Here is a 23,911-nt window from a genome sequence, read left to right on the forward strand (position 1 = left end):
GTTCATGTAGTTCTTATCGGGTCTGAGTATTGTTTTCTTATAGTGGACCCGATACCATACCCGAAAATCTGGTTCCACCTGGGTCCGAACCAAACCCAATCAGTTGACACCCTAGTATGATGGCCATTGTCATGATATTTTAGTAGTAGGATCAAGGATTGATAGATGAAGTTTGCACTAGCTAGCAATGTGGTATGTAAGCAAGTGGCTTTTGAATGGAAAAGTGTTTCTTTAAGTTTGAGGTAAGGCCAACATACTTGGCGATAAATGTCTAATGACTAAGAAACTAACTTAGTTTCAAAAGTGGCACCTAGGCGAGCTAGGTGTAGGGCCATTGCCTAGCCTGTAGGGGCATGGTTGTTATTTTTTATTTTTTTTGTCTCCTTTCTTTTTGTCTTTTTTTCTTCTTCCCTCCACAGAGTTTTACGCTGCTAGGACAACGACCGTAAGTACAACAGGTAAAGCCAGTGCGGCTAGGTCTTTGATCCTGGGGGTGGTTTCTCCGTGTAAATATAAAAAAATGCTTTCTTTTTTCTTCTCTCGTTTTCTTCTGTTCCTCTGAGTTTTTACCTTTTTATTTTTTTCTTCTCCTTTTCTTCTTCCTCCAACTTTCATCCCTCCACCTTTTTTTTCTTTCTCTTATCTTTTGGCTTCTTCTTTTTCTTCCTTTTCTTTTTTTCCTTTTTTTATCTTTTTTCTTCTTCCTCTCGCACCTTCACTTTCTTTTTTTTCCTTCCTCTTTGTCTTCATCTTCTTTTTCTTCATTTTTTTTCTTTTTTCCTTCATTTTTATTTTTGTTCTTTACGTGTATCATGTATGCCTATGTTTTTCACACACACATATAATGTTTTATACAAGATTGTCCGTATCATTACTTTTGAAGTTTACGATACGATACACCCCTATATCGTGCAGTATCGTACGATACACCCCTGTATCATGTAGTGTCATACAATACAACTTCAACGCACTTTAAAAAGACTAAAAATTATTATTTTTTATTTTGGGTTTTAAATACCTTTTGAGGGCCAACTTCTCCATCTGTCTACAGGCCATTAGAAGTGCATTTCCATTGCTTTTTCACCCAAAGAAGTTGGTTAAGGTAAAAAAATGCATTTCCACCATTTTTTCACTCAAGAAAATGGGTTAAGGTGAAAAATCTTTATTATGAGTAAAATTACAAAGTTATTCTCCATTTTTTTGCCTCGGGGGGTGATGTCCACATCTCCAAAAATCTTTATTATGGATCCGTGAAAATTAAAGATTTATATCAAAGTAAAAATTAGGCTCCACACTCCTCCAACAAATATGACATCAGATGATACAACATGGGATGGGGTACTCAAGTAATGAGTGAAAATCAAGTGCAACTATTGCCATAATATTTTTGTTTATGTAGTATAAAAGTATGAGTCTTGTGACATGTCCTTAATTGCAAGATATTTTTGACATTGTTCTTGTGAGATAGTTGATGTTTGATGATGTCTTATGCAGCCAGCTCATAGAGACATAAATTTTTCATTTGTGATTTTATGGTTGTATTTTGTGCAATTCATTATTATTTCATGTGGTGATTTTTTTAGAATTTTTACTATTTTTTTTTATTTTTTAAATTTTTTATTAAAATTTACGATATGTTTATGATACAATACGGTATGATACAATGTTACTATTGGCCTGACTAATACGGTTACGATACACTGCTTACAACCTTGGTTTTATGTTCAATGCTATGCAATTTTATGAATTTTGCAATATATTACACTGAATTACACACTTCATTCATAGTTACAATCATGTGTTTGTTACTAAATTTAACTATTAATTGTAATAGTTTTGCTTTCCTTGTTTTATTTTTTAGTCCCACCTAGTCCTTATTAGGGGTCTCACGCCTAGGCTCCAACTAGTGCTTTTGACAACTAAGAAAACTAGTTATTCTTTTATTTTTATATTTGTATATTTTGAACTTTTCTGCCCAATAAAATTTCAAGAATATTTAAAATTTTCTTCCTCACTATAAATTAATGGTTGAGTAATTGCCGTTTTAATTTTTTTTCATTATGATAGTTGTATTACTATCAGTGGCAGAATATATATCTTGCACCACTTTGTATTGGTTCCTTGGATATCTTCTGATTTCGGAATCTGAACAAAGGAATTCCATTTTAATAATTTGCCTTGTTGCCAATGTCTAGAATAGGAGTTACTAGGGTGCGTCGTTGAAATGTACCTGAGTATAGATAATCAAATCTCCTTGATTCGGTATGTGCCACTAGATATTAACATTGCATGAAGTAGCTATTAGGTCCTTGGTGGTGTTGTTGTTGTTGTTGTTGAAAAACTTGTTTATATACATAAGGCTTTTCCCTTGTGTTTTTCTGCTATGGTTCTCTCGCTGTATGAGTTCTGTTTAAGCTTATTATCTTAAACTATGCCACATTTGATTTTCATGACAATGCAGGGGTGTTCACAATCATCACACGTATTTGCAAATAATATAGCAAATAGAGGAACCCCAGTACATATGGAACTTGGTGAGATACACCTCCATATGGCGGATGAGTACCAGGAATCTCTGAAGGAAAGCTTATTTGGCGTGGAAGCAAATTCTGGTTCTTTGGTTCATGTGGCACGGGTAAGTATAGATTGGGGACCCAAGGAGATGGAATCAAATGAAGAACATGACCCAAGTCAGCACAAATTAGTATTTTCAGTTGATATAACTGGTATGGGTGTAGACTGTAATTTTCAGAGACTTGAGTCAATTATATCAACGGCATTGTCATTCAAAGCACTCCTAAAGAGTCTATCTGTGACAGACAATGGGACAAGCACCAACAGGATAAGCTACACCAACAAACCATCAAGAAAAGGGACTCGTATCTTAAAACTTAACCTTGAAAGGTGCTCAGTAAAGTTTTGTGGTGAGATGGGAGTGGAAAGTACAGTGGTTTCTGATCCTAAACGTGTAAATTATGGATCACAGGGTGGTGAAGTCATCATCAGTGTTTCAACTGATGGTACACCACGTACAGCAAAGATAACATCCATGTTATCTGGTGAAAGGAAACAACTGAAATATGCGATGTGTCTTGACATTTTTCATTTAAGTCTCTGTGTGAATAAAGACAAGCAGTCTATGCAGATGGAGCTAGAAAGAGCCAAGTCTGTCTACCAGGCATATTCTGATGAAAGTATGGCTAGTGTGAAAGTGACTCTGTTTGACATGCAGAACGCAAAGTTTGTACGCCGTCCTAGTGGCCTCAATGAGAACTCCATGTGTTCCCTTTTCAGTGCAACTGATATCGCAAGTAGGTGGGAACCCGACATGCATTTATCACTACATGAATTGGTTTTGCGCTTGAGGTTGTTGTTGCAGAAGCAAAGTCATCTGGGTCCTGATGAGAACACACATACAAATTACTTTGTTAACAAAGATAAGAAAATGGAGGAGGCTGTAGATCACTCCCGTTCTAATAAGCAGTGGAAAAGAAGAGAACTTGTCCTTGCCATTGATGTAGAAATGTTAACAGTATCTGCAGAGCTTGCAGATGGCGTGGAGGCAATGATTCAGGTGCAGTCAATTTTCTCAGAAAATGCCAGGATAGGGGTACTTCTTGAAGATCTTAGACTTAGTATCAATGAAGCAAGAGTGATGAGAAGTAGCAGAATGCAGATTTCACGTATCCCTAGTGTGCCTGTTTTAAGCAGCTCATTTGACCCATCACTTACCACATGGGACTGGGTTATTCAAGGACTTGATGTCCATATATGCATGCCGTATCGTCTTCAGTTACGTGCCATTGAGGATGCTGTTGAAGATATGTGGCGAGGATTAAAGCTTATTATGGCTGCTAAAACTGATTTGCTTTTTCCCTTAAAAAAAGAAAGCTCAAAGAAGGTAAAAGCCAGGTCCTCAAGGTTTGGATGCGTGAGGTTCAGCATACGTAAGGTCACTGCTGAAATTGAAGAAGAGCCAATTCAGGGATGGCTGGATGAACATTACCAGCTGATGAAGAAAGAAGTTTGTGAGTTATCTGTTCGGTTGAAGTTCCTTGATGACATTGTTTCCAGGGGGTTTCAGAGTTCAGGTAATCTTGAGGCGGGTGAGCCACTTTCTGATGAGAAAATCTATCACAATGGAGTTGAAATTGATCCACATGATGTTTCAACTGTTAAGAATTTGCAACAAGAAATCCGCAAGCAGGCATTTCAGTCCTATTACCAAGCATGCCAGAACATGATTGTCTCGGAAGGATCTGGTGCTTGCAGGGGAGGCTTCCAAGCTGGTTTTAGGCCTAGCACTGCTCGAGCTTCTCTTTTATCTCTTCATGTTACAGACTTGGATCTAAGCTTGACAAAAATTGAAGGTGGCAGAACTGGGATGATTGAATTGATTAAGAGTCTTGACCCAGTTTCCATGGATTCCGAGATACCTTTTTCCAGGCTGCATGGGAGAAACATTTCTGTAAATATTGGTTCTCTTGTTGTCCGGTTGAGAAACTTCTCTTTTCCCATGTTTTCTGGTACCATTGGTCAATGTGAAGGACATATTGTGTTTGCACAGCAGGTTAGTAACACTGACTTGATCTTTGCTTGTGAATACCTGTTTGTGGTTTTTATTGCTGCTGTACAATTTTGCTCTCGCTCTCTCTCTCACTCCTATTTCTTTGAGATGAATATTCAGTGCATCAAATGTCTAGGGTGCATGACAAAACTAGTTTTCAGTTTTTTTTGTGTAACAACTCGTGAAAGCAACTTAATTTCATTAATATTATTAATATAGGAAGGCTGGACTTCAGACTATGCCAGAAGTTAGATCCAAAAAGTGTGCATCTTGGTTTGTCTTTTTATGGAGAGAAAAGGATCAATAAACAATAGAATCAATGATACAGTTAACAAACAGTGTTAGTTGGAAGTTGATCATTGCAACTGCAGTAATAACTACCAAATTTATTTTTGATTTTGCAATTTTTTGTTCTGTAGAAATTCAAATTAGGAATGTGCTGAGATTTTTGAACTTGATGCCATTATCATTGCACACATTTTCACAATGTAATAAACAAAAAAAACATTATGCATTTCAAAAGTACTAATAATTGTGTCAGTTCATTTTATAAAATTTCTAAAATTCCAATGGTGGTTACAACAGATGCACAAGACTGCATGCCATTTTTAAATTTGTCACACTTCAGGTGCAGTGTGGGCTATTGATTTTTTATATTCTCAAATTCCTGTCTGTTACATAAAACTTCTTAATATACATGCTTTCCATTCCTATGAAGATCACAAATATTAAAGTCTGAAATGCAGAAAATGTAACAATGGGATTCCAACATAAGCTTATATATCAGAAATTTTTTGAAGTTTTTAAAATAAAATGAAAGATTATAAATCCTTTATTCAAAACTTTTTGCCTATTTTAAAATTTCCATGAAATTCCTCTTTGTGACTGTTCAATATCACTCAATGTGTGTTGCAATTATTGGAAGCAGTGGACACCTTGAATATCTTTATTGTTGTGGCCTTTATACCTTAACCCAAGTCCCTGTTGTTTTTGTAATTAATACATCCACTTTTTAACCCTATTTGCGTGTGCAAAAGCTTGATTACTAGTGCCTCCAACTTCTGTACGATCTTTTTCAGCTCAGAAGTTGATTTAGAATTTGGGGATGGCTACTTTGTTTCTCATTGTTTTAGAGTATTCGCATCTCTGTGCCTTCTTGGCTGTTTCATTCATGAGCATTCAAATTTAATATATGACTGGAGGATGCTATAGATTTCTGGACTGCAGTTGGAGTGGTTCAATTCTCTTGCTTTTTAGTTTCTTCCTAATCTTTTTCACCATACCTGTATGGCTGTGTTGTTGCTGGTGCTTTTGGTTGCTATTGCTGGGTCATATAGGCATCATATACTATATAGTATTTATTATAGGGAATATGTTGGCTATCCTTGTTGGTTCCAAACCCCCTAGTTGAAATTCATAGGGGGAGGTTGTTTTGACAAATCTGACCACATGGATGTGTTCAGCATGGTCAAAGGAGTAGAAAGCGGCCCTTAGGTTGTATTTTTTCAACATAAAAATACCATTTTTTGAGAGTTGACAATTCGGTACATTGTCAGCCATCCACCATTGACTTTTTCAATCCCTGGCAAATTTGACATACTCATTGGAAAAACATGATCCAATGGCCAGTTTCAACTAAACCAAACATCATGTAGACCACATCTGGAGGGTCAGATGTACGGAAAAGATTAAAAACATTAAAAATTAAGGTTTTTCGCTCGGGGGATTGGATCCCATGAGCGTAGCAAACATTATCCCTTTATTATGTATTATATGTTTCTATGAATTTGTTCTAGATCTCCTGCACTTTTTTTTAATCTTATTGGAGCTGTTGTTTGCAATATGAATGCTTGAGCGTGCATGCATGTGCACACACACACACACACACACCAGATGCACAATCACATCATTCTTTTGGAAAACTACTGTATATATGATCTGTACCCATCTCATGCCACATACTGGCAACTGTATCTGTGTGACCTAGGCCGTGATCAGGAACAGAGGGTCCTGATAAGCTGATTGGGTCTGGGTTCATGATTCACTGTTGCAATTCCTTACTTCCCAATAGTTGCTGTCTTGCTCCAACTTGAATACAAATCTAGCTCCATCTTTGATAGATTTTTGTGGCATCTGTTTTTAGGCTTAATGTTATGTTTTTTATTAAGATACAATTTAAAGGAAGAACTATAAAAATGAGTTTGTTTTCTTGACAAACTTCCATACACTAATTTTTTCCTTTTAGGCTTCTTGATTCATTTATTTGACACTTCGTGTGTCTCATGATGTATCCTTTGAGCACGTTTCTTGTTTTCCTCCTTTTCTTCCTAAACCATTTCCATATCGTTGTCCTTATTTAATCTTGGAAGATTTTTGTTACCTAGTGCACAAGATATATATATGTATACTATGTAGTCAAAATCGGCGACTAGGCACCTAGTTTCCCTAGGCGTTGGGTCAGCGCCTAGTCCAAGGCACTTAGGTGCCGTCAACTTAAAAGGTCCCCGACTAGTCCGGACTAGTTCCTGCCTAGGCACCGACTAGTCCTTGCTTAGGCCCAAGCTTGTCTCTTTTTCTGGAACATATATATATATATATATATATGATATGTCCTTTCATATATATATTTATATTTATGTACAAACTGTATTTTTTAGATGTATGTTTACTCTTTTTCTTCAGATATATAAATGTGTATTCTCTATTCTTTTTCAGATTATATATATATATATGTATATATATATATGTGTGTGTGTGTAGATTCTATTAAATCTTATACACATATATTATTGTAATTTCTGCATTTTTTTTAATATTTTTTGGTTTCCTACTAGTCCTGCCTACCTAGACTAGGCTTTTTAGATATCTGCCACCTAGGCGCTGACTAGCTCTTTTGACTATGTATATGTATATGTATGTATCATAGTTGCCAGAAACAAGTATTGGTACTGTTACGGGTTTGAGATACTGGTACGAGTACGTGAGGGCTGAAAAAGTTTTGGGTACGTTTTTATTTGAAACACATTGATACAATTCCAAAAAATAGTGATACAGGTTTTTAAAAGAATTAGTACGAGTTTCTAAAAAGTTGATACAAAGTATATATTTTTACAAAGATACCTATAAATTAAAATAGTTAGACATAATATATAAATCAATCAATTATTGTATAAATAATTATTTTATGAACTGTAATATTAAAAATCTTAATAAAATAATGTCTCTATAAAATGAAATTGTTGCTTGTTTGCAAAAATGCTAATAGAAACAAACTTTATACTCAATTATAATGTTATAGAAATGTGTTTTTATGTAAATTGGTAATTGTTTCTCAATTAATTGAGAGTTTGAGACCAGTTTCTTAAACATTTGATACTTCTTTCTATGGTTTCATAAATGAGTTTCATACCAATATCGGGTAATGGTACGCCTGATATGCAATACTCTAGGATGTACTGAGTACCAATGCAACTATGGTATGTATGCATGCATGTATGTTGCAACATATATGTTCAAAACAATCTTTTATTTTAGAATTTCAAATGTGTTATTTATTTTAATATTGGTTCACATTTAGTTTATTTTATCATTTATAATATCCTTTTACACGTTTCCATGGGCTATTGTCACAGCTCTGCCTCATGTTTGACTCCCTTTTTTAGCCACTTGTGAAGATTTTGTTGAAAATGACAGAATCCAGAGTACCCATTGTAGCTGATAATATCTATAAATGATTTACATATTATTATTGTTTGATGTCTCTCTTAAATGCAGGCAACTTTTTTCCAACCACAAATTCAACAAGATGTTTTCATTGGCAGATGGAGGAAGGTGTCTATGTTGCGTTCTGCAAGTGGGACAACACCTTCAGTTAAAATGTACTCTGATTTGCCCATTCGCTTCCAGAAGGCAGACATATCCTTTGGAGTGGGTTTTGAACCTGCTCTTGCTGATGTAAGCTATGCTTTCACAGTAGCTCTCCGCAGGGCAAATCTGAGTGTTAGGAGTTCAGTTCTTGATTCTTACAATACTGAAATATCTTCTGTAGCTCAACGACCAAGGAAAGAGCGCAGCTTACCATGGTGGGATGATATACGATACTATGTTCATGGAAAAATTGGACTCTGCTGTACAGGACTCACATGGAACTTCCTAGCAACCACTGATCCATATGAAAAGCTTGACAAACTTCAAATTGTTTCTGATTACATGGATATTCAGCAATCAGATGGCCGTGTTCTTTTTTCTGCAAATGGTTTCAGGATATATATTAGCAGCTTGGAGCGTCTGGTTAACAACTATAACATCAAGCCACCCTTTGATGGATCTAGAGCCTTTCTTTGTTCTCCTGCTTTCTCTCTTGGAGTTAACATGGAATGGGAATGTGAATCAGGTACACCTCTTAATCATTATCTTCATGCACTTCCAAGAGAAGGTGAACCTCGTCAAAAAGTTTATGATCCATTTCGTTCAACATCCTTATCCCTTCGTTGGAACTTTTCTCTTAAGCCTTCTGCTTCGCCTGGTGAAGTATCTCCATCCGCATTTTCAATTGATTCATCAGTCCCTGGTGTTACATCCAATGAATATTCTTCAATTGCATCAACAACAAATCCAGACCATATTTCCTCTGATTCTCCTTGTCTGAATATGGGAGCACATGATTTAATTTGGATATTTAGATGGTGGAACCTGTTTTATAATCCTCCTCACAAGTTGCGGTCCTTTTCTCGATGGCCACGTTTCGGGATACCACGCTTACCAAGATCAGGTAACTTGTCACTGGACAAAGTAATGACAGAATTTATGCTTCGTCTTGATGCAACACCTGCTTCCATCAAACATATGCCATTAGGAGATAATGATCCTGCTAGTGGGTTGACTTTCAGAATGACAAAACTAAAATATGAACTTTGCTATAGTCGTGGTAGGCAGCGGTATACATTTGACTGTAAGCGTGATCCCTTGGATCTGGTTTACCGGGGTCTTGATCTGCACATGTTAAAGGTTGATCTGAATAAGGACCACTGCACATGTGTTGCTCAAACAAAGAGAGCTCAGCCGGGTACTCTAGTAGAAGTGGCTCGTGATGATTGCTGTGAGAATGTAGGACACTGTACAAAGAGGTATAAGGATGATGGATTTCTTTTATCTTCTGATTATTTCACAATTAGGAGGCAGGCACCAAAGGCTGATCCCGCCAGGTTATTAGCTTGGCAAGAGGCTGGAAGGAAAAGCCTTGAGACAACATATGTTAGGTCTGAGTTTGAGAATAGCAGTGAGAGTGATCATACGAGGTCCGATCCCAGTGATGATGATGGCTTTAATGTAGTAATAGCTGACAATTGCCAGCGTGTGTTTGTTTATGGTCTTAAGCTTCTTTGGACTATTGAGAACAGGGATGCTGTTTGGTCATGGGTTGGTGAAATATCAAGAGCTTTTGAATCGCCTAAACCTTCTCCATCGCGTCAGTATGCACAAAGAAAATTAATTGAAGAGCAGCAGAAACAAGATGCGGTGGAAATTTCTGCTGATGATTCTTTCAAACCTTCACCACCTCCGAAATGTAAGGGTGCAAATGGTTCTCCACTACATGGGGAGATTTCATCACTTTCAATGCTGTCACCTTCCACAAAGACAGAATGCTCATCTTCTGGTATGGTTGGTATCCTTTTCTATCGTTTTAAAAGATTGTATCTATGGAATGCTGCGTGGTCTTGTACATTGCAGAAAATGCCTAATGCATCAGTATTTATTTTAAGAAAATTCAGTGGGCTGCTTGTTTGTTTGCTTTTAGTGCCTAAAGATAGTTGACCATTTGCAGAATCATAACCTGTTCTCTGTCTGAGTAGTTTTGCTTGAAGTTGTTGCTGTTGCAGATAATTCCATTCGCATTTTGTACTTTTAATCAAAAGGGAACATAGTTATTTCTTATGATGTATTTTGAAATATGGTTGTTATCGTTAATGAGCATTACTGTCAACCAGCAAAGCATGGAAGCACTGATGATGCTGAAGAGGAGGGAACACGGCATTTCATGGTGAATGTCCTTCAACCTCAGTTCAATCTTCACTCAGAAGAAGCTAACGTAAGTACTTTGGCTATGCTGGATGTCTGGACTTCTCTTGGTGATTTTTGTTGAGTTCTCTTGAAGTTCAAGGAGGTTTCTTCCTGTGAATCGTCTTCTGCTGTGATGTTTTTCTCTTTTAAGTTTTCTCATGCATTTATTTTGACAAGTTCTTGCTACCTATTTTTTTAAGGATAATTTTACACTGCGATATAGAAATTATTTCTGATATTTGTGAAGTAGAAGGGGTTTATTAAAGACTGCTATATAGAAATTCTCTCTGATATGTATTGTAGACTGAACACCTCTTCATTGGTTATCGGGTTCTTACAAAAAAATACCCAGTCTGTTTTGATAATTCAGATTCATACCTAGGAAAACTTGTAATCCAAATGTATACCTAATTTTAGCTTCAGTTATTGAATTCCATATCCATGGTAACCTATGTCACAAAGACTAGGAGCACATGACTAGGGGTGGCAAAACCTGACACGACCCGCCAACCCGTTTAATAAACGGGTCGACCCGCCTAACCCGTTTATTAAACGGGTCGGGTTAGGGTTGGGGGTATGCCAACCCGCCAACTCGGCTGACCCGTTTAATAAACGGGTTAGGCGGGCGGGTCAACCCGCCAACCCGCTAACCCAACCCGTCCGCCAACCCGACCCGCCAACCCGCTCGCTACCTGCCAACCCGTTTTCCCGACCCAACCCATTTATTAAACGGGTTGGCGGGTCATGTCGGGTTACCCGTTTATTAAATGGGTCGGGTTAGTGTTTGCCACAACCGACCCGTTTAATAAATGGGTCGGGTTCGGGTTGAGGTATGCTGACACGCCAACCCGACCCGATTGCCACCCATACACTTGACAAGGGTTCAATTTGCAAATTCATTTTTTTTCTTTAAAAAAATCGGACAAAAGGGCACATAATTGTTTTAATTTTTAATCAATAAAAACTTTTTAAAATTTTTAATATTTGAAAATGCATTTTTATTGAAATAACATTTAAAATATTAAAAAATTATTAAAATAATATTTGTATGTATCGAGGCTTGGAAATGCTTGGGTGATAAAGGTTTAGAATGGTTGACAACTCTTTTTAACAAGATTTGGCAGACAAATAAAATGACTAATGAGTGGAGGAAGAGTACTTTGGTGCCTCTATATAAGAATAAGGGTGATATAAAAGATTGCATAAACTATCGTGGTATAAAACTCATGAGTCATACTATGAAACTTTGGGAGAGGGTGATTGAGTCTAGGTTGAGGAAGATTGTCATGATATCGGAGAATCAATTTGGTTTTATGCCTGAAAGATCAACTATGGAAGCTATACATCTTCTTAGACAAATCTATTGAGAGATATAGCGAAAGAAACAAAGATTTGCATATGATTTTTATTGATTTGGAGAAGGCATACGATAGAGTACCTAAGAATGTTCTCTGGTGGACAATGATGAAGAAAGGTGTTTCTTTCAAGTACATTAGTATAATTAAAGATATGTACGAAGGAGTAGTAACCAATGTCCGCACTTGTGGAGGGGTGACAACCAATTTTCCTGTAACGGTTGGGTTACATAAATGATCTGCATTAAGCTCTTTTCTATTTGCTATAGTGATGGATGAGCTTACGAGATCAATTCAAGAAAATGTGCTGTGGTGTATGTTGTTTGCTGATGATATTGTTTTGATTGATGAGTCTAGAGCTGAGGATAATGTTAAGTTAGAATTATGGAGACAAACATTGGAAGCAAGAGGTTTTAAGTTGAGTATGAGTAAGACAGAATATATAGAATGTCGGTTTAGTAAGCAACGAAGTAGTAATGGGTGTGTAGTGAAGCTTGGTGAGCAAGAAATACCGGTGGATGACTGTTTCAGATATTTGGGATCTATCATTCAAAAGTATGAAGAAATTGATGGAGATGTAAATCATAGGATAAAGGTTGGGTGGATGAAATGGAAAAGTGCAACTGAAGTGTTGTGCGATCGTAGAATGCCATTGCGGTTGAAGGAAATTTTTTATAGGACGACAATTAGGCCCACTTTACTATATGGTACGGAATGTTGGGCTGCCAAGAGACATCATATTCAAAAAATGAGTGTAGTTGAGATGCGTATGCTTAGATAGATGTGTGGAAATACAATAAAAGATAAGATTCGAAACAAAGAGATACGTAAGAAGGTAGGCATTGCATCCATTGAAAATAAGATGAGCGAGAATCGTTTAGGGTGGTTTGGACATATTCGGCGAAGGCCTAATGATGCTCCAGTTAGAAGGATGGAGAAATGGAAAAATATATTAGTTAAAAGAGGTCGGGGTAGGCCTAAGAAGACTTGGATGAAGATGATAGGAAAGGATATGAATGCTTTGAACCTCACCGAGGACATGGCATTGGATAGAAATGATTGGAGGACATGAATTCTGAATAAATATGGTCTGGTCTGGTCTAGTCAGATCCATGCTTGAACTGGGTAAATAAGTACGTTCAGCATCGAGTCTAACCTGAGCTGTTTCACCTATTCCACATGAAAATAATTATGTTCGATCCATTTTTAGTGGATCCAGTCGACTGACTGTCATATCATATCTAGGAAAATTTGTAATCCAAATGTATACCTAATTTTATCTTCAGTTATTGAATTCCATACCCATGGTAACCTGTCACCAAGACTAGGAACACATGACAAGGATTCAACTTGCAAATTCAATCTTTTTTCTTTTAAAAAATAGGACACAAGGGCACATAATTTTTTAATTTTTAATCAATAAAAAACTTTTTTAACATTTTAATATTTGAAAATGCATTTTTATTGAAATAACATTAAAATATTAAAAAATTATTAAAATAATCTTTGTATGTATCAGTGCCCATGTTAGTGTCCTGTTGTGTCAATAGGGACACAAAGCCAAAATGATGTGCCCCTGTGACACTGGATACAATCCATCTTCATGTAAATGGTTGTGGCCCTGCTTAGGATCTAAGCCCTATGATATTGTGTAGGGATGCAAATGGGTTGGAGTTCTGACCCATTTCAAAACCATTTCCAGCCCATATTGTTGAGTATGGACAACACATATCTGAATATGAGTTGAATTCTGAATAAATATGGTCTGGTCTGGTCTAGTCAGATCCATGTTTGAACTGGGTAAATAAATATGTTCAGAACTGAGTCTAACCTGAGCTGTTTCACCTATTCCACAGGGAGTTCGATCCATTTTTAGTAGATCCAGTCTATTGGCTGTCATATTATATCTGATTGTTGGATTATACCTATGTGACATGGATATGGATGCTGGAGAGGGACATGATGCGTATACACTCATGATGCGGATACACTTAGTACTATACGATAATTTTAAAAAATTCGTACATGGGGACACGGTTGTAGTGCACACACATAGATGTGTATGTATGTGTATAAAACAACAATTTTAAATCACTACAATTAGGAACATCAAATAATGAAACTAACTTGAATTTGAAATGTAATGTAAATGATGACAAATTTTGAAAGGAAAAAAACTCAAATGAATATAAAATAAGTATTCAGATCATAAAAGAAATTAGATAAAGTTAATGACACAATGTTGACTGTGCGTGAAACTGGTTTGACTATATCAATGAAATATCGTATCTTGTCAGTACAGGATACACATGCTAAGTGAAGTGTTCGTGCACCATAGATTGTATTGAATGAGAGAGATGGTCTTAGGTAGGGTTGCAAATGGGTCGGATCTGTTAAAATACATGTAATTCATATATATATATATTATATATATATAATACCCGATAGGGGTATTTTTGTCATTTCACAAGTACCCGATAGGGGTACTTGTTTTTCTTATTTTATTTTTCTCTTTATTTTTTGTAAATCATATTTTTTATTTTTGTTTTTTTGCTCACACAAAAGGGGCCCCACCATGTAGTCGATGGGGCCCCCAACAGTCACATTTGTGACCGTTGGGGGCTCCCAACGACTACATGGGGAGCCCCCTATGTGGCTCTCCTTTTAAGGCCTCTTGGCCCTTCCCCTCTCCTTCTTTTGTGTATAAATAGGGGTGAACCCCTCTTGTATTTCTCACTCTTGAGAGCTCTCTCTCTCTCAATAAGAGACATTTATATTTTTATGTTGTGTTGTCTCTTGTGGGTTTGGGTATTAGCCCTTGTTGTTTGTTCATTAGTGGATGTTGTAAGTGCCTAGTGCACTCTTTGCTTTTACACATATTTCATTACATGGTATCAGAGCCTTGTGTTTGCTCTTCTTCTTAATATAGCTAGTTGTGTAGCTATATTTTTTTCTTGTTATATCTCTCTTCTTTTCATCCTCTTGTAAGTGATTATTATGGAAGGAGAACAAAAGATTGATCTCTCCTTCAAGCTCAATGGCTCCAACTACATGATGTGGGCCGCCGTCATGGAAAACAACCTCAAAGGGAAAAAGCTTTGGGGATACGTTATGGGCACTATTCCGGAACCACAACTTCAACTAACTAAGATGGAAGGTAATCAAGAGAAAGCTCTTGAAGGAGATGCCCACATGAAGGTCATTGAAGAACACCAATCTAAAATAGAAGATTGGGAAAGTAAGCATGCCAAGATTCTTGCTTGGTTCATGAACAATGTGGAGCTCAAGATTTGCGCCAACATTGCCAAATTTCGGATGGCAAATGAAGCATGGTTCTTCATGAAAGGTATGTTTACCCAAAAAGACCTTGCTCGTCAATTCTTTCTTCAAGAAAAAATTCGGACTATCAAGCAAGGAGAAATGAGTGTTAGGGACTACTTTAGCACTCTTGGCCCATTATGGGATGAGCTATCTTTACTAGAACCAAAATGTGTTTCTAGTATAGATGTGGAATTAAGGAGAGAACAAATGGAAAAAAAACACTTTTTCCAATTTTTACATGGGCTTAGGCCCGAATATTAGCAAGTTAGATCCTCCCTCTTACATAGATCTAAGCCTCTTCCCTTGGAAGATGCCATAGCCGAAATATGCCAAGAAGAAACCCGTCTTGGCATGATTAAAGGGGGAGATGATGTCTTGGCCGTATCAAAACCCGGCAACCACATGAAAACTTACAAACCTCCTCATTTTGGAAGACAAAATAACTATAATGGCAATTATAGAAAAGCCATTTGCCATCATTGTCAAGAACCGGGTCATATAAGACCTAATTGCCCTAAGTTGAATGAAGCACCGAAAAATAAGGTTGCTTCCGTTGAAGAAGCTACTCAAAAGAAAGATGAAACATTCAAAGGAAAGGACTCTTTTTCTCTTGCTCAACTATCGGAAGCACTACAAACTCTACTCAAGATTTCATCAACTTCGGGTGCCGCCGTAGCTTCCTCCTCTCCTCCAGGTATGTCGTCTTGGATCCTTGACTCTGGAGCTTCCTTTCATATGACCCCTCTTGAAAATGAGCTTTCTGATTTATGTAATAATTATAAAAACTCCTATGTTTCAACTGCCGATGGCACATCTTTACAAGTAAAAAGTTTTGGAACCTTAAACTTTTCAAAAGATTTCTTTGTGCCAAACGTAAGAGTTGTATCTCAACTTAATTTAAATCTCCTCTCTGTTGCTCAAATATGTGATCATGGATGTAAAATCTCCTTCTCAACTACGCATTGCTCTATACAGGATCTCCGGTCCGGGAAGCTGATTGGGCAAGGCCATAGGAGGGGAGATCTCTATTACATGAGCAACTTGAAACTCCCCACTAACTCTTTTTGTAACCATGTCCAAGATAAAAATATTGATATTTGGCATCAAAGACTTGGACATCCAAGTTTCTCAAAAATGTACTCCTTTCAATTTGGAAAGAAATTTTATAATGAGAAACATTTTGTTTGCAAGAATTGTATTTTTGGAAAAATGAAATCTACTCCTTTTCCAAACCGAACATTTGTGTCCAAAAGACCTTTTGAGTTAGTCCATTCGGATGTTTGGGGTCCTTCTCTCGTCATGTCTAAAGGAGGGTACTCTTATTACGTCACTTTTATCGATGACTACACTAGGTATGTATGGATCTACTTCCTCAATTTAAAATCCGAAGTCTTTGACTTTTTCAAAAAATTTCATATGATAGTTAAAAATCAGTTTTCAAGTAATATCTCTACTCTTAGATCCGATTCGGGTGGAGAATATTTATCAAATGAATTTCAAAACTATTTAGAAGTAAATGGAATTTGTCATCAAAGATCGTGTCCTAGGACTCCCCAACAAAACAGCTTGGCCGAAAGAAAGCATAGACACATCATGGAAACCACTAGGACACTCCTTATTTCCAAAGAATTTTTGGGCCGAAGCGGCCTTAACCTCAACTTACTTAATAAATAGAATGATATCTTCATCCTTACAAAATACATCTCCATACGAAAAACTATTTGAAAGAACACCCGACTTCAATAGATTAAGAGTCTTTGGATGTAAATGTTTTGTCCTTACTCATAAACGGGACAAATTATCTCCTAAAGCTATTGAATGTGTTTTCTTGGGTTATGGAGAAAATCAAAAGGGTTTTAGATGTTTTGAATTGAAAAATAACAAACTCTATGTATCCAAAGATGTAACATTTTTGGAAAATGAAAATAGTTTTGTGAAAACTAAAGATATTGACGAAAGTGAATATCGTTTTTATTTGATCTTCTATCTCAAGAAGATGAGACTCCTCAAGAAGAGGAAATCTCTAATGTGTCTTTGAATGACCTAGAGGAAATTCCTCTTGATAATGTTATAGATGAGAATAATAGACCAATCCAAACATATGTTAGGCGTGGTCAACAATCTCAGATGAGTGCCTTAGAAAAATACTCTCAAGGATCCAACATAGAAGAAACCTCTTTAAGGAGATCCAGTCGGATCTCCAATCCTCCTAATAGGTTTGTTTCCTATGAGTCCCTAACTCCAAGATATAGAGCATGTCTAATTGCGTTGCGTTCATTTCATGAACCCTCACACTATAATGAGGCCAAAGATATTCCCCAATGGGTTGAAGCCATGAACTTAGAGCTTAGTGCCCTTGAAAAAGCAAAAACTTGGGAAATAACTTCGTTACCCACTAGAAAGAAATCAATAGGATGTAGATGAGTCTTCAAAATTAAAACCAAGAGCGATGGTTCATTAGAACGTTATAAAACACGGTTAGTAGCTAAAGGATATGCTCAGGAATATGAAATAGATTATGAAGAAACCTTCGCACCTGTTGCTAGAATGACTAGTGTTAGGACTCTTATTACTATTGCGTCAGTGAAAAAATGACCTATCTATCAACTCGATGTTAAGAATGCATTTCTAAATGGCGAATTAAATGAAGAAGTTTACATGGATCCTTCTCCTGGAGTATGTATTGGTAAAAATAAGATTCTCAAACTTAAAAAGGCATTATATGGTTTGAAACAAGCCCCAAAGGCTTGGCATGATAGATTTAGTAATGTAATGACAAGTTTGAATTTTCGTTCATGTTATACTGACACTGCTTTGTTTGTGAAAAGTGCAGGGTCTTTAGTAGTTATTTTACTACTTTATGTTGATGATATGATCATCACAGGAAGTGATGAGCAAGGCATTAATGATATTAAAAAGGTTTTGAAAGAAAATTTTGATATGTCTGACCTTGGTTTCTTAAGATATTTTTTAGGAATTGAAGTGGCATACTTTCCTCGAGGGTACATTCTCTCTCAGATGAAACTTGCTGCTGACATCTGTTCCAAATCTGGTATCTCCGATGATAAGAAGACAGAAACCCCAGAAGTCATCAATGCAAAATTAAGGTTGGAAGATGAAACACCTCTCGAGGATCCTACTCCCTACCGGCAACTTGTTGGGTCTCTAACCTACTTATCCATCACACGGCCAGACATTGCTCATGCTGTCCACTCTGTCAGTCAGTTTCAACATGCACCTACAATCGTGCACATGAGTGCAGTCTTAAGGATTGTCAGATATATCAAAAATACTATAACTAAGGGAGTTTTTCTTTCTTCTACCTCGTCACTTGATTTAATTGCTTATACTGATGCAGATTGGGGAGGAAATCCCAATGACCGAGTCTCAACTACCGGATTTTGTGTTTTCTTAGGTAACTCTATGATTTCGTGGAGATGCAAGAAGCAACACAAAGTATCCTTGTCCTCGACGGAAGCAGAATATCGTGCTATGACCACTACAACCATGGAACTTGTGTGGCTAAGAAGCCTCCTCAGTGATATGGGCATTGTCATCTCTACTCCTTCGAAGATGTGTTGCGACAACAAAAGCGCAATCTATATTGCAAGCAATCACACCTTCCATGAGCGTACTAAGCATATTGAGATGGACTGCCATTACGTTCGTGATGAATACCTAAGAGGAACTATAGCACTACCTTACGTCACATCAGAATACCAGTTGGCGGACTTCTTCACTAAGGCTCTTGCGGCTCTTGTTTCTTCTTAACAAGCTTTCGGTTATATCCCCGTAAAGCTTGAGGGAGGGTGTTAAAATACATGTAATTCATATATATATATATTTATATATAATACCCGATAGGGGTATTTTTGTCATTTCACAAGTACCCGATAGGGGTACTTGTTTTTCTTTTTTTATTTTTCTCTTTATTTTTTGTAAATCATATTTTTTATTTTTTGTTTTTTTGCTCACACAAAAGTGGCCCCACCATGTAGTCGATGGGGCCCCCAACAGTCACATTTGTGACCGTTGGGGGCTCCCAACGACTACATGGGGAGCCCCCTATGTGGCTCTCCTTTTAAGGCCTCTTGGCCCTTCCCCTCTCCTTCTCTTGTGTATAAATAGGGGTGAACCCCTCTTGTATTTCTCACTCTTGAGAGCTCTCTCTCTTTCAATAAGAGACATTTATATTTTTATGTTGTGTTGTCTCTTGTGGGTTTGGGTATTAGCCCTTGTTGTTTGTTCATTAGTGGATGTTGTAAGTGCCTAGTGCACTCTTTGCTTTTCCGCATATTTCATTACAGGATCCATGATGGAGGTTTTGCAATTTTTAGTTGTTTCCAATCCAGTTTTCATCCAAATCTCCATATATTTAGCTGTTCCAGATCCGAACTGTTTGTATCCCTAGTTATAGGTTAGGATCATTATACTATGATATCTGAGATGCAGACCGACTCTTTGAAATTTGGATCTAGTGAAGGCTCTGTAAGAAAATATGTGGAAGCACAAAACACGAGCTACCAAGAGCTCACAAGATCACAATCATACAAGTGCATATGCACAAGTCCACTATGGGACAATACAAATGCCTAACAAGGCAATAACAAAAATATAACTGTTTATTGATGAAAATACTTAACACAAGCATTAAAAATACAAGAGCAGTTTAACCCCTTTATACACAATACAACCTCAAATAGAGGCTATTGGGAGCTCCCAAGGACTCTTTGGAAAAATACCCAAAGAGTCTTTGGTCTTTTGGTAAAAGGACCAAAAAATAAAATGAAGAATAAAAAACTGTCCCTAGTGGACAGATTCTATTATAAGGGAAAAAAACCAAAATACCCCTGATAATAACAAAAAATAAAAAGAAGTAAAAATATATGATATATATATATACATATATTTTAACACTCCTCCTCAAACTTATGGCATAAATACCGAAAGTTTGTTAAGAAACAAAAAGCGAGGAGTAGCAAGAGCTTTAGTAAAGAAGTCCGCAAGCTGGAACTCTGAAGTGACAAAAGACAACTCAATAGTTTATCTAAAGAATTCATCACGAACATAATGGCAGTCCATTTCGATGTGCTTGGTGCGCTCATGGAAAGTGTGGTTGCTGGTAATGTAAATTATATTTTTATTATCGCAACGTATATTTGAAGGTTTGGAGATGCCAATACCCATATCTTTGAGAAAATTTCTTAACCATACAAGTTCCATAGTTGTAGTTGCCATAGTTCTGTATTCTGCTTTAGTAGAGGATGATGATTGAAGAATCTTATAGAAAAACACAAGCCAATAATTGATATTCTATCATTGGAATTTTCTCTCCAATCCGCATTAGTATAGGCAAGTAAATCTAAACACGAGGATGTGGATAAAAATAGCCCCAACGACTCTTTGAGAGAATACCCAAAGAGTCCTTAGTCTTTTGGTAAAAGGACAAAAAAAAAGTAAAGAATAAAAAAAACTGTCCCTAGAGAACGGATTCTATTATAGGCGGAAAAAACCAAAATACCCCTGACAATAACAAAAAATAAAAAGTAAAAATATACTATATATATGGATTTATATTTTTTCTGAATTGGACCCATTTTTGGATATGTGTTATCTGTAGCCAACAATATGGTGGGATCTGGTTTAAACTGAGTTGGATCTCTGTCCCATTTCCATACCCACCTAATACCATAGGTCCATAGGGCTCAAATCCTGAGCATTTCCAGAGTACCACCATAAGATCTTAGATCCATATCTACATTTGAATCCACTCTAAAAAAACAAATATGTACCAGCCTACCAGGTCAACATGAACTGACCCATTTGCAGAAAGAGAGAGGGAGGAATGGACCAATTGGTTTTTAATGATTCCATGTATTGGAAATCAGAGCATACAAATGTGATCTCTATACTATAGTTTACTTTATGTCTCATATAGCATTAAAAAGATTAGGTTTTTTCACTTAATCATATTTTTGGATCAAATTATTTCAATGAAAAAAACCTAATCACCTCATTGTAATGTTTTACTGGAGCATCATTAGGCCCGCTTTACTATATGGTACGGAATGTTGGGTTGCCAAGAGACATCATATTAAAAAAATGAGTGTAGCTGAGATGCGTATGCTTAGATGGATGTGTGGAAATACAATAAAAGACAAGATTCAAAACAAGGAGATACATAAGAAGGTAGGCGTTGCATCCATTGAAAATAAGATGAGAGAGAATCGTTTACGATGGTTTGGACATATTCGGCGAAGGCCTAATGATGCTCCAATTAGAAGGATGGAGAAATGGGAAAATATATTAGTTAAAAGAGGTCGGGGTAGGCCTAAGAAGACTTGGATGGAGATGATAGGAAAGGATATGAATGCTTTGAACCTCACCGAGGACATGGCATTGGATAGAAATGTTTGGAGGAGAAGGATTCATGTGGAAGACCCAGAATGATTTTCTTTTTTGGTTCATATCGCCGACCCCAATTGTTTTGGAATGAAGGCGTAGTTGTTGTTGTTGTATTTCATTGTAATGTTTTGATGCAATATGAGACTTTACTTTTATTCTTAAAAAACATCGTTAATGATTGTTCTCACGAAAATAAGAACCTCTAAACATAAAAGTCTCTAATATGATGCGTGTTTTTCCAAAAATAAACTATGGATTCACATTTTTTTGTTCTGATTTACAAAATATGCTGTGAAAATTGAAAATTAATTGGCCATTCATTCACTGGATTTCTAAACTGGTTAGGAGGGCCACACGTACACACAGAACAACCACTCAAACTCACACATCAAAAAGTATTGGCTACACTCGTGTGCATCATACTCTAGCAGAAACCACCTGTTCTTTCACATTTTCATGATATTGTTGGTGGATCAAGCCTTGCACATATGGATCGGTATGGTTTTCTTAGTCGAAAACACGTTTTGGATTGTTTTATTATGTTGCATAATAAGTTGTTAAGTGCTGCAAAAGTCAACTGTTCACAATAAATTTGTTTTGGGATAACATAGGCATCACCCTGAACTGGATTTGAACATGAGATCGTTTGGTTAAGAAGTGTGACTCTTAACCTGTCAGTCCAGCTGCCTTATTCAGCCCCATGAACACTAATGTTGCTAGGAACGAAAAGAGGGAAGAAAAGAAAGAGTGGGTAACAATGAAAATGTCTTTATCTATAAACTTGGAAATATATCATCTATTTTGGTAATAAAAGAGCAACTATTCGGTCCCTAAATCTTTCCTTTCTAAGGTCTGTATTTTGAAAAACCTTAGCATTTGAAGGAGCCATAGGCACCAGGCACTGACTGATCATTCACTTTGGTCAGTTGGAACCTGGTTATCTTCTTTTATATTGGAGTCATCATTTTTAGTTATACGTGTCTTTGTGTTGAATTATTTTGCAATGGTTGTTAAGTTTTGTCTATCTGTTTTTTTCATTTCAATCTTTATAAATTTTCTTCCCCTTTTGAGCTTTTGTTTTCTTCATTAGGTTTATATTAGCTCCTAATAATTCTATGAACAGCTTCACTGAAAAAAGTTACGTTATCATATCACTGCCTGGTAATTTTCCTTTGACGTCTTGCAACTTTTCCAGGGTAGATTTTTACTTGCTGCTGCGAGTGGTCGTGTCTTAGCTCGTTCATTCCATTCGGTTCTACATGTTGGCCATGAGATGATTGAGCAAGCACTTGGTAGTGGAGGCGTGCACATCCCTGAGTCTGAACCTGAAATGACGTGGAAGCGTGTGGAGTTCTCCGCAATGTTGGAGCACGTGCAAGCACATGTAGCACCTACTGATGTCGATCCTGGTGCTGGATTACAATGGCTACCGGAAATTCCCAGGAGTTCTCCCAAAGTGAAGCGCACTGGTGCTCTCTTGGAAAGGGTATTTATGCCTTGTACAATGTACTTCCGCTACACTAGGCATAAGGGTGGAACTGCTGACCTGAAGGTGTGATCTCTTTGCCCTGGAACATGTTTGTTTTGTCTTGTGCACGTATATTGGGCTGTACATGACATGAACCAAGCCTAAAATGAATCTGTTTGAGCTTTTGGTTCATTTAGCTTGGGCCTTACCATGAGTCTGAGGCAGTCTTCAAGAGCCAAGCTACAGTTCGGTGTAGTGTAACCCGAGCCAGGGTATAGCTGAGTTTGGTTAAACTCACAAAGTGGTGAGAGAAAGAGATAGGTTTCGAACTTGACCTAAAAAAAAGGTAATAGCATTATAATACTAGTTCAGAGTGTTGGTTTTCTGAGCTCTTTCAGATAGTTAAAGGTAATGTGTAAATTGGTATATTTATGGACATGATAACCTTTTAAGCTAAAGCTGAGTATCTGAACTCTTACCAGGTTTTTTACAAGTTCAAGCTTGGATTGCTTAATGTTCGAGGCTAATTTTCGGTATGAATTTGGTTAGCTAATAAACGAATGAACCTGAACCGAACTCTCAATGGTTGAAACTCAGGAAGTTTGTGAATTACATGGCTCAGTGCTCGGTTCTTGGGGTGGATTTACTCCCTCGTTATAACCATTGGTTTATTTAATTCTGATGGCGTTTGAGGTACCATTATCGGAGTTAACCTAGAATTTTACAGAACCATAT

At 36.9% G+C, this 23,911-nt stretch overlaps 1 protein-coding gene across 3 annotated transcripts in view; it reads left to right on the forward strand.

The window, feature by feature from the left end:
• SAB (HYPERSENSITIVE TO PI STARVATION 4) overlaps nucleotides 1-23,911 on the forward strand; it is a 123,441-nt gene that overhangs the window by 39,329 nt on the left and 60,201 nt on the right. For all 3 annotated transcript variants that reach the window (XM_089998644.1, XM_089998645.1, XM_089998646.1), the window contains 4 exons: nucleotides 2,462-4,570; nucleotides 8,342-10,223; nucleotides 10,555-10,655; nucleotides 22,904-23,260. In XM_089998644.1, coding sequence (XP_089854770.1) covers nucleotides 2,462-4,570; nucleotides 8,342-10,223; nucleotides 10,555-10,655; nucleotides 22,904-23,260 — 4,449 coding nt within the window. The remainder of the gene's footprint in view (nucleotides 1-2,461; nucleotides 4,571-8,341; nucleotides 10,224-10,554; nucleotides 10,656-22,903; nucleotides 23,261-23,911) is intronic.

Source organism: Nuphar pumila, chromosome 3 (assembly GCF_984573655.1).
Source record: "Nuphar pumila chromosome 3, dmNupPumi1.hap1.1, whole genome shotgun sequence".
In the NCBI taxonomy this organism is placed as follows: Eukaryota; Viridiplantae; Streptophyta; class Magnoliopsida; order Nymphaeales; family Nymphaeaceae; genus Nuphar; species Nuphar pumila.